The following is a 12187-nucleotide window of genomic DNA, read 5'->3' on the forward strand; positions in this document are numbered from 1 at the left end:
AATAGATAAATAAAAATACAAGTACTTACAAGAAGAAATAAAGACCCCATGAAGCTCCGGCGCCCCAGACGTTCGGGGTGACCCCCTGGTACAAGCCGCGAAGTCCTTCCTGTTTCCAGATGCTCCTCATGCAGTGCCAGACGCTGTAGTACTTTGGCCTCAGCTCCAAGCCGTCGCTCACTGTACGGGGAGGATAAAAGACGGAAAAAACAGGAAGTGATCCACACCAGGGCTTCAGAAAATTACTTACTGGAATCACAGTCTGTGATTGGCCAGTGATATTTTTGCATAAATTAACCAGATTAAAAGAACAGAATGTTTATTAATAAACAAAAATGTGCAATTGCTCGCAAGGAAATTGCTTGTAGCCTTGTAGTACTCGAGTCCAGGACTCAGACTTGAGTCCGACTCGTGCCCTAATTTTAAGGACTTGTGATTTGACTTGGACTCGTGCATTAACTGCATTCAGACTTGTAAATTGGAGACTCGGATTTTTTCTTTATTTTTTGTAGCATGCCATAATAATATAAGATATTTATATCTACATTAATTTTTGTACTGGTTTCATGCAAGAGTGTCACACCTGTGCGCCTTGATGCAGGCATCAGATAGACTCTTGGGCGTGCTCTGGACAGCGCACACGCCAAGCGGACTCTCGCGCACGCCATAAATGACTCGTACCCGCACAGAATCAAGGCGCAATCAGCGTGCCAATATAAAAACTGTGAAAAAACACTTACTTTGCGAAGTATTGTTGTGTTGCTGATACATTACTGAGCCTTATTTCTTTGTTTGGTTTCCTGATTTCCTGTTTCTCATCTTTGATCCTGCCGAGTCTATGACAGCCTGTTTGTGCCTTGCTTGACTTACTGCCTGTTTCACCGTTTTACAATTTTGCCTGTCGTTCTGGATTGTTTACCGTCTTCACTTGTATAAATAAAAACACACCTTCTGCACGTCTCCTAACCATCTCTGACCGAATACTTCACACTCCCTGACAAAGAGAAGCACGTTCACCTGTTCATACGTCATGTTCAGGAACAAAATAACGTTAACGGCGCTGAAGGAGTGGCCGGCGGGGGCCTTTCTGTATGGAGTCTCCCTGTGTCCGCGTGGGTTTCCTCCGGGTGCTCCGGTTTCCCCCACAGTCCAAAGACATGCAGGTTAGGTTAATATGGGACGGCCTTGGGCTGAGGTGCTGTTGAACGAGGCACCAAACTCCTAACTGCTCCCTGCCCGGGCGCTGTTAGCATGGCTGCTCTGGGTATGTGTGCGCGCGCACTGCTTCAGATAGGTTAAATGCAGAGAGGAATTTCACAAGCGTGTGATGAATAAAGTTCTTTCTTTCAAGAGCAAACTAACGTTAATGGCGCTAAAACAGCCACCGTCACGCGGCGCGGTTGGAGGTTTGTTCTCGGACTCTAATTTTTTTTTTTAATGACTTGAACACTCGGGACTAGAGACTGAACTCCGACTCGAGGTTTTGTGACTCGACTACAGCACTGGATATACACTAAGAGGAATAAAACATTTTTGCTCACGCTGTTCTAGGGAACTCATCAACTCTGGAGTGAGAAAAGAACAGGAAGTCACATTAGTTTTCTGACACACAGTGGTTCATTTCTAGATCTTCCTTCTATCTTCATACAACATACATGATGGTCTCATGAATATGCAAATGCCATCGTGAGCGTCATTTGCATATTCATGAGGTATGTGAATGATTGAAATCCTTTATCATCACTAGTCACAAGTACCAGCAAAATTGACCATCAACCTGTCCTTACACACACACACTTGACAGAGGGGGAGTAGACAGGACAGGAAGACAGGGATGAAAAGAAAAAAAAAAAAAAAAAAGCCAGTACATGAGGAAAGGGGAGGAGAAGAAAAAAAAAAAAAAACAACACTATGCTCCTGTGAGGAGTACAGTGTGGGAACATTTATATATTTAAAAAAAAAAAAAAAAAAAAAAAAACACACACCTCAGCACATAAGCACAAAATAACACAAGTACACTTTACAACATGAAGACTCGGGACTTGAGGGGGTGGAGGTAGAGGTAACCCAGCGCAAGCAAGCAGCCGTCTGCTCCTGCAGCCATGATGGCGCTGGTCACGCACCCGCTTGTCACACTGGGGGTAGCGGCGACCGCGGGAAGAGGAATACGAGAGCGTCTCACAGCAGTCACCTTCAGGGGGAGATGTTGTCCCAGCAACGGCCTTGGCCGAGGCCAGTGCTGTCTGAGGGAGCCGAAAGCAGATAAGATTGGGATTGTTTGGTCTTGGGGCAAGTAGACGCATTCTTTTACACGACCACTCTGTCCATTCTGGTCTCCGAATCAATCCATTTCCTTTGCAAAGCAGAAAGCTTCTCCATGATGTCATCCATGTTGCGGTTCAAGTTCTGAATAGCCACAGTCTGAGTGCCGACAGCTCTGCCCACCACTTCAATCATGTCGGGCAGCTTTATGGGGCTTTGAACAGCGGTCACCGTTTCCTGATTTCCTCGATAAACCAGGGCAATGCCTAATCCAATCAGCAAAAGACCTGTAATCATGGTTCCGAATAGGTAGATGTCTTCAATGTCCTCCACAGAAAGAACCGCCAGGCACATGACCCACCACCTCTCCCACGCATCCATCGTGTAGCCAGCCGCGAACGTTCCGGCAGGTTCCCCCAAACCCAGGCTTCTCATCGAGAAAACTGTGTCAATTTCGTGAGGAGACCAGTTTATCAATTCCATGATTTTTAGTTTAGAGAGCAGTGCGGAGAGAGTCTCTCAAAAGTACAGACAGACGAGACAAAGGAGCACAAGCAGGGAAAATAAGGGAGAGGAGAGCAGAGGAAAAAAAAAAGTCATCTTGGGGTGAATTTTTTGAGCACGTGTTAGCTACTAGACTTTCTGGAACTATATCTGTGGTGCACATCTGCACCCAGGTGTGTGTGGGGGGAGGGGGAAGAGGGACAGACTGACTCTCTTTACCTGCAAACCTGACTTTCACCAGGTCCAGTGGGTGCAGCACCAGAGTGGACGCCACACCTCCACTCAGCCCAGCCACCAGGTTTTCAACCCGCACGTGGCTGAAGAGTCCCCGGATGTTCCTCGTCACCGAGACGCCTCGAACCCGAGACTCAGCGGTGACCGCGAGCGCCCCGGCGGCTTCCTGTCCCTGTCCGGAGCTCGAGCTCATGCTGTCACCTGCAGCAGCACGAGACACACAGCAGTCACATACACTACACACCTACAGTGGCATGCAAAAGTTTGGGCACCCTTGCTGAAAATGTCTGTTACTGTGAATAGTTAAGTGAGCGGAAGATGAACTGATCACCAAAAGGCATAAAGGTAAAGACGAGACATTTCTTTAATATTTTCCGCAAGATTACATTTTTATTTCCATCATTTACAGGTGTAAAATACCAAAAAAATGAAAAGGATCTGAAGCAAAAGTTTGGGCACCTGACATGGTCAGGACTTAGTAACACCCAGTTTGGCAAGTATCACAGCTTGTAAACACTTTTTGTAGCCAGCTAATCTTTCAGTTCTTACCTGGGGGATTTTCGCACATTAGTCCTTGCAAAACGCTTCCAGTTCTACAAGTTTCCTGGGCTGTCTTGCATGCACTGCTCTGCTCTTTTGAGATCTATCCACAGATTTTCAATGATGTTTAGGTCAGGGGACTGTGAGGGCCCGGGCAAAACCTTCAGCTTGTGCCTCTTGAGGTATTCCATTGTAGATTTTGAGGTGTGTTTTGGATCATCGTCTTATTGTAGGACCCGTCCTCCTTTTAACTTCAACTTTTTTACAGATGGTGTGATGTTTGCTTCCAGAATTTGCTGGTATTTATTCGAATCCATGCTTCCCTCGACCAATGAAATGTGCCCTGTGCCACTGGCTGCAACACAACCCCAAAGCATGATCGATCCACACCCATGCTTCAGAGTTGGAGAGGTGTTCTTTTCCTGGAATTTGGCACCCTTTTTTCTCCAAAACATACCTTTGCACATTATGGCCAAAAAGTTCTATTTTGATTTCATCAGTCCACAGGACTTGTTTCCAAAATGCATCAGGCTTGCTTAGATGTTCATTTGCAAACTTCAGACGCTGAATTTTGTGGCGAGGACGCAGGAAAGGTTTTCTTCTGATGACTTCCATGAAGGTCATATTTGTTCAGGTGGCGCTGCATAGTATAACAGTGCACCACCACTCCAGGGTCTGCTAAATCTTTCTGAAGGTCTTTTGCAGTCAAACAGGGGGTTTTATTTGCCTTTCTAGCAATCCAACGAGCAGTTCTTTCAGAAAGTTTTCTTCATCTTCCAGAACTCACCTTGATCTCCACTGTTTCTGTGAACTGCCATTTCTTAATAACATGACAATCTGAGGAAACGGCTACCTGAAAACACTTTGCTACGTTCTTGTAGCCTTCTCCTGCTTTGTGAGCATCAATTACTTGATTATTCAGAATGCGAGGGAGTTGCTTAGAGGAGCCCATGGCTGTTGATTTTAGGGACAAGTTTGAGGAGTCCGAGAATTTATACAGCTTTGAAATCTGCATCATCTGACGAAGAATTTGAACAAGCCCATGGTTTTCCCCAAAGCGTTTTAGCGTATCGGGCCCGATACGCTTGCTCTGCCTGCCGATACACTTAGTTGCTTTGGTTAAAATCCGATACGCTTAGGTTTATACCGATACGTTAAATTTCCTACCCACAAGTAACTCGATACATAGGAGAGCAAATAACGGATCCATTTACATATTGATTGATTGATTGGTGTTAAACAAGCGCTCTTTTTTTCCAACGTTCATGTTGATTCTGCCAAAGTAATATGTCCGCGTGGTATGATATAAACAAACTGTAATCTGTTGGCTGTGTCAAGATCACGTGTATAAACCGTCCAATAAAAATATCGAAAGAAAACGTCAGACATCCCGGAATTTTCCGATTCATTATAAGCGATCTCATTGGCTGCCGATGTCGTCCCCCACCAGACGGACAAAGCCGACTGATTTTAATCACGGAAGTTTGACCTCGTCTATTATCATTATGGCTTCGATCAAAGATTGGTTCACTAAATGTCAACAAACCTACGTGAGTGATGGCGGACAAAACCGGACAACTGTCACGACAACGAAAACATCGTCAATTTTGATCACAGCGACTGGCTCGAAAAGCACTCGCTGGACAATTTGATCCACATCAGCATGGATGACAGCGAGATGGACGATGAGAGGGTCGCCCAACACTGGGCCAAGCAAAAGCCGAGGAGAATTAACCTGCTTTAAAGGAGCAGAAAACTTAATTCATTAGTTTGGGTTTGCAGAAAGATTATGTACTTACAGTATAAACACACTCACGAAGTGAAGTTGTCCAAATGTGTTAAATACAGCATCATTTCAAATAATCATCATAAGCATGGGGCAGCACAGTGGTGTAGTGGTTAGCGCTGTCGCCTCACAGCAAGAAGGTCCGGGTTCGAGCCCTGTGGCCGGCGAGGGCCTTTCTGTGCGGAGTTTGCATGTTCTCCCCGTGTCCGTGTGGGTTTCCTCCAGGTGTTCCGGTTTCCCCCACAGTCCAAAGACATGCAGGTTAGGTTAACTGGTGACTCTAAATTGAGCGTAGGTGTGAATGTGAGTGTGAATGGTTGTCTGTGTCTATGTGTCAGCCCTGTGATGACCTGGCGACTTGTCCAGGGTGTACCCCGCCTTTCGCCCGTAGTCAGCTGGGATAGGCTCCAGCTTGCCTGCGACCCTGTAGAAGGATAAAGCGGCTAGAGATGAGATGAGGTCTTAGGTTCGGATCCCTTTGTGATCAACAGGAGGTCATGATGATCGATTCTCTTCACTGGATTGCATAAGACGGAGCAAACCACTGTTCCTATTTTCATGCACGTTTTTGTTACAACACGACTTGATCAGAGATAATTAAGGAATCCCTGTAGATTTTCAGTCGATCATAGACCTCAGGAATCGAGAACAAAACACTTTAACTTGCATGTTGAACTTTTTAAGGTGAAATTTCAAGTGCGTATACATTAATACTATTTAGGTCAGAAATCATTGAAACACTGGGAAAATCTATCCTATAATCATGGATCGAAAACCTCTGAGACCCTGAAAATGCACCTGAGAGCATCTACTTTCACTCCCTGGAATTAAGGGGTTTAATTTTTTTCTAGAGAAGAGAAAACACTGAAGCCACAGCTCTATCTATAATTATCTTTTCCCCCCTTCCTCTCTCCCTCTCTCTACGCTGTTTGCACTGTTATTGGAGATGCTTTAATCTCATTGTACACGTGTATAGTGACAATAAAGGCATTCTATTCTTCTATTCTATTCTAGAAGCTAATGAAGGTCTGGATCCTGGGTAAAAGCTACCTGAGAACCTGAGTATTGGGGTGCCCAAACTTTTGCATGGTGTGCCTTTTCTGTTTTTCCACTCTCCAATTGTACAAAACAAAAATAATACACAGATCCTGCATAAAAACACTGAAAAGAAATGTCTAGTCTTTACCTTTATGCCTTTTAGTGATCAGTTCATCTTCTGCTCAGTTATTCACACTAACAGACATTTTCAGCAAGGGTGCCCAAACTTTTGCATGCCACTGTAACAGCTAGCCTGCTAGCCTAGCTAATTAGCTTGCTGTCTAATTAAAAACAAACCTCGACTTAAACCCTTAAGGGTTTATTAATCTAACCCATATTCATCCTATTTGTTTTGTTTGTTTGTTTATCACCTGCTATAAAAAGCCACCTTTTGGAAACACGAGCACGATGGTCTCAGTTAGCTCGACAGCATCCCAAACAGCTCACTATGTCCTCCTTAGGTGCCCTACATATAAAGGGTTTCACGGCTAGTGCACGCTTAATCAGCATAATATAGCCATCTACTGTCGCGCCATAAAGCCTCAAAAACTACTCCAAATCCGTCTGTTCTAACCATATATATATATATATATGAGCTTTTTAAAATAATTTTTATTTTATAGGCTTCTGCACTCGACGTAGTGCACTTCGTATCTATGTGACGCCATTTTGGAACTCGACTCAGGTTAGCAAACACGGAAGTGTTATCAATGACAAGGGGAAATTTTTCAAATTAAAAGTCGCATCTGTAGTTAATTAATATTAAGAGTACTTTTTCTTTTCTTTTCTTTTCAAGTACAGTACCAGTCAAAAGCTTGGAAACACCTTCAAATTCGATGTTTTTATTTTTTTTACTACATTGTAGAACAATACTGAACTCATCAAAACTATGAAATAACATATGGAACCTATGGAATTAGAACTAGAAACTAGAAACACTTTAATTGCCAGGTATGTGGACACACGAGGAATTTGACTCCGGTTCACTTATGGCCCTTTTCCATTACCCTTTTTCAGCTCACTTCAGCCCAACACGGCTTGCGTTTCGACTACCTCAGAACAGCACGACTCAGCTCGCTTCAGCCCTACTCAGCTCCCAAAACTCGCACGGTTTTGGAGTGGGGCTGAAGCGAGCCAAACCGAGCCGAGTGGGGCGAGGGGCGTGAGGAGACACTCCCCTGTGCACTGATTGGTGAGGAGGAGTGTCCTCACATGCCCACACACGCCCCGCGAGCACGCTGGGATCTGTAAACACCGTAAACCCGGAAGAAGAAGAATTACGAATTATGAGAATTTCTGAAGCCTTATGCGCCTCGCCTCATCTATACGCTCTTGCCAGTATCTGTTGGCGTTGTCGGTGACAACAAGCCACAGCACCAAGACCAGCAACACTAACGACTCCATGTCCTCCATGTTTATTGTTTACTATCCGGGTCGTGAGACTACCGCTTAAAAGGTCACTGATGTCACTGTTTGCGCCGCCTAACGACATCACGTGACGTCCACCCACTTTCGCTAACTCCACCCAATGTGTCCACCCACTTCCAGCCAGCACAGTTCAGCACGGTTGTAGTCGAAATGCAACCCCAACAGCCCCACTCAGCTCGACTCAGCCCAACTCAGCACAGCACGGCTCAGCCCAACTCAGCCGCGTTGGTAGTGGAAAAGCGGCATTAGCTCTCATAGTACAAAACAGATTTAAAAAAAAAAGCGTATGCACAAAACAAACAAACAACAACAACAACAAAATAGGTGCATAGTGCAAAGTAATCCAGGTAAGTCAAGTATGGAATAGTTAAATAAATATAAAGTATACAGTGTGCACAGAATGACGGTATAAGTGTTTAGATATTTTACAAGTGATATTACTGATATATGAATCTGGATTTTAGCTGTTCATCACAGAAAGGATTTCCCTTTTGGTGCAATATGGTGCATAATGCAATGATGAAATAGTAAATTTAAATAAGTATAAATATAAGTAACAGTGAGCACAGAATGACAGTATGAGTGTGCAGATATTTTGCAAGTGATATTACTGATATATGAATCTGTATTTTAGCTGTTCATCACAGAGACAGCCTGAGGGAAGAAACTGTTCTTGTGTCTGGTTGTTTTTGCATACAGTGATCTATATCGCCTCCCTGAGGGGAGAAGATTAAACAGATTGTGACTAGGGTGTGATGGGTCCGCAGAGATGATACCTGCCCGTTTCCTGACTCTGGACAAGTATAAGTCTTGGATGGAGGGCAGGTTGACACCAATAATTTTCTCTGCAGACCTTATTGTCCATTGCAGTTTGTTCTTCTCCTGTTGGGTGACCGATCCAAACCAAACAGTGATGGAAGAGCAAAGAACAGACTGAATGATGGCAGAGTAGAATTGTGTCAGCAGCTCCTTAGGCAGGTTGAGCTTCCTGAGCTGGCGCAGAAAGTACAACCTCTGCTGAGACTTTTTGATGATAGTGACTGTGTTTGTCTCCCACTTCAAGTCCTGAGAGATTGTGGAACCCAGAAACCTGAAGCTTTCAACGGCATGAGCCGTTGAAATGAGCCTGCCCGAGCGTGCTAGCTCAGTAAACTAGTAAATACAGTAAAGGAAAAACTTGAGCCTGCCCGAGCGTGCTAGCTCAGTAAACTAGTAAATACAGTAAAGGAAAAACTTGAGACTGAAAGGTTTTAACAGTCATCCAAATGACTGAACGTAAACATTGCTACAGTAACATACCAGCTACTGTTGTTGACATTAGCTAGTGCGAACAGCTAGCTGCTAGTACACTGCTACAACACAGACACCGACCCTAATAATACAGTTCTTGGTCATTGCCTGGTAACAGCAAATTTATAACAGGCCATGTCTCAACAGACTAAGAAGTTATTTCAATGACATTTAATAACATTTTGTTTATCCTGAGGACCGAAAGTAAATGAAAATGTGAACAAACCTTAGCTGTAATAAGATGGCGACCACCGGCTCCAGGGACGACCCGCTGATGTAGGCATGTTACCCAGCCTGGTTTTTAACGACATAGGTATACAGATCATGTGGGCCGAAGTCAGGTAAAGACGAGGGCTTCGTGTACTTCCGTACGTCAGTGAACAATCCTGGTGGAAGCAGGTAAACGTCGTTCTCTAAGCCTGCTAACCTCAATTTTTGCAAATACCTCTCCCTCTGCTCGCCCTGTAAATGCCCTACGTCGCTGGATAGTGAAGGTGTTTTCTGCATCTCGCTCCTTTTTCTTTTATGTTTTTTCCCTGGTATTTCCCACACGCCTGACTGCAGGTCAGGAAGATCACCCGTGCTGCAGCGCTGCAAAGCCAGAAAAAGATAGTCTGGTAACGTGTACAGATCACGTACACCAGCATCATTGATTTTCTGGTGATATCGCTTCTTACTCGCGTCATCTAGGCTGGATAAAATACTCGACAATGAGACTTCGTCATGATCAACAGTGTATCGCTACCGGTAGTCGCCATATTTGTGACCGTCAAAATGGCGCTGTCTACTTGTTGACATGGCAACGGTCACGTGGGTCGAAAACCATTATCTGAACCAGCTTCATGAGGTCGTCACCTGGAATGCTTCTCAATTAACAGGCGTGTCTTGTCAAAAATGGAATTTCTTGCCTTCTTAATGCATTCGACACCATCAACCAGTAAAGAGTAAATAATAAAAATACAGTAAATAGCCCTGATCGACAACTGTAGTAATCCATATTATGTCAAGAACCACTCAACTAAGTAAAGAGAAATAACAGTCAGTCATTACTTTAAGACATGAAGTGTCATCGAATTTGAAGGTGTTTCCAAACTGTTGACTGGTACTGTATATAACAGCGTTTCTCAACCTTTTTTCAGTCACAGCACCCTTCAGAAGTATGCAAATTCTCAAGGCACCCCCATATAAAATGTAGGCTGATCATATGCTGACCATACGCTGACCCCGGCAGTGACGTTGTGACATGGGAAAGGGAGCCGTGAGACAAATTTTGATAATGCATGAGGTGGCGATGATCTGCATTAGTGTAACTATCGTTTTTTGGAATTTTAATTCATCTCATCTCATTATCTGTAGCTGCTTTATCCTGTTCTACAGGGTCGCAGGCAAGCTGGAGCCTATCCCAGCTGACTACGGGCGAAAGGCGGGGTACACCCTGGACAAGTCGCCAGGTCATCACAGGGCTGACACATAGACACAGACAACCATTCACACTCACATTCACACCTACGCTCAATTTAGAGTCACCAGTTAACCTAACCTGCATGTCTTTGGACTGTGGGGGAAACCGGAGCACCCGGAGGAAACCCATGCGGACACGGGGAGAACATGCAAACTCCACACAGAAAGGCCCTCGCCGGCCATGGGGCTCGAACCCAGACCTTCCTGCTGTGAGGCGACAGTGCTAACCACTACACCACCGTGCCGCCTGGTATATAACATCAAAATAAATTAAATAAAATTACGGTAGATAGAGTTAATTAATTAAATAAATAAATAAATAAATAAGCAGAAGTATCTAAAAATTACAAATGAGATGTATATTAAGAAGAAGAACAACTTTATTCATCACATGCTTGGCATGGTGGTGTAGTGGTTAGCACGGTTGCCTCACAGCAAGAAGGTTCTGGGTTCGAACCCAGCAGCTGGCGAGGGCCTTTCTGTGTGGAGTTTGCATGTTCTCCTTGTGTCTGCGTGGGTTTCCTCCAGGTGCTCTGGTTTCCCCCAAAGTTAGGTTAACGTGGGGTGGCCTTGAGCAAGGTACTGAACCCCTGACTGCTCCCTGGGCGCTCTAGTGTGGCTGCCCACTGCTCTGAGTGTGTGTGTGTTCACTGCTTCAGATGGGTTAAATGCAGAGGATGAATTTCACTGTGCTTGAAGTGTGCATGTGACAAATAAAGGCTTCTTCTTCTTAATTCCTCTCTGCATTTAACCCATCTGAAGCAGTGAGTGCGCACATACGTGAGCAATGAGCACACACACATACCCAGAGCAGTGGGCAGCCATGCTAACAGCGCCCAGGCAGGGAGCAGTTAGGAGTGAGGTGCATCGCTCAAGGGCACCTCAGCCCAAGGCCGTCCCATATTAACCAAACCACATGTCTAAGAAAACATGCTCTAGGAGATCAGAATCAGAACCAGAATTATGTTTTAAGAGCGTCTGCGAAATGCCTGTAATGTAATATACATGTGTCCTACGCACATGTAAAGAAATGCTGTAGAGCAAAAATCACTTAAAAATAATAATGAAATTAAATGTTTCAACATTAAAAAATACTATAAACTGTAATCACTAAGCCGTAATAAATGAATAAACACAAACTCAGTATTCGGTGTGAGACGACCCTTTGCTTTAAAAAAAAAAATAGTAGTCTGCGGTCCAGCGAGTGCAGTTTTATGCGGAAATGATCTGTAGGTTTTACTGAGCGTCTTCCAGAACCAGCCCCAGTTCTTCTGGACACTTTGACTGTCACACTCGCTTCTTCATTTTGCACCAAAACCCAGCAGCCTTCATTAGGTTTTCTTTTTTAATCTGAAAAGTGCTCTGTTACGGAACATGTTGCTCAGATACAAACTTTTTTTTTCCAGTAACATTTAACTTTGTGCTGGAAAACAAACGTTTGGACTTTAATTTTTTTTTTTGTAATGTTATGACCCGACAATGTAGAAGTCATAAAATAGAAATCTATAACAAAGTTTATAAGACAAAAAAATAGTGTCTAAGACTTTTGCACAGTATTGTGTAAGTTATATATACTGTATGTAATATAAGAAAAATGTATACAGTGCCTTGCAAAAGTATTCATCCCCCTTGGTGTTTGTCCTG

General features: G+C 44.1%; 1 protein-coding gene across 4 annotated transcripts in view; it reads right to left on the bottom strand.

The window, feature by feature from the left end:
* slc25a32b (solute carrier family 25 member 32b) overlaps positions 1–6847 on the bottom strand; it is a 28246-nt gene extending 21399 nt beyond the window's left edge. The window contains exons 1-3 of one of the 4 annotated variants that reach the window (XM_060900978.1): positions 6753–6847; positions 2986–3201; positions 30–180 (exon numbers count right to left, since the gene is read on the bottom strand). In XM_060900978.1, the coding sequence (XP_060756961.1) occupies positions 30–180; positions 2986–3193 (359 nt within the window). In that variant the 5' untranslated portion in view covers positions 3194–3201; positions 6753–6847. Of the gene's footprint in view, positions 1–29; positions 181–2985; positions 3202–5339; positions 5518–6512 lie in introns of those variants that run through there. The other 3 variants (XM_060900977.1, XM_060900976.1, XM_060900979.1) reach the window with 3 other exon arrangements.
* Positions 6848–12187: the final 5340 nt, after the last annotated feature.

Source organism: Neoarius graeffei, chromosome 19, assembly GCF_027579695.1.
Source record: "Neoarius graeffei isolate fNeoGra1 chromosome 19, fNeoGra1.pri, whole genome shotgun sequence".
In the NCBI taxonomy this organism is placed as follows: domain Eukaryota; kingdom Metazoa; phylum Chordata; class Actinopteri; order Siluriformes; family Ariidae; genus Neoarius; species Neoarius graeffei.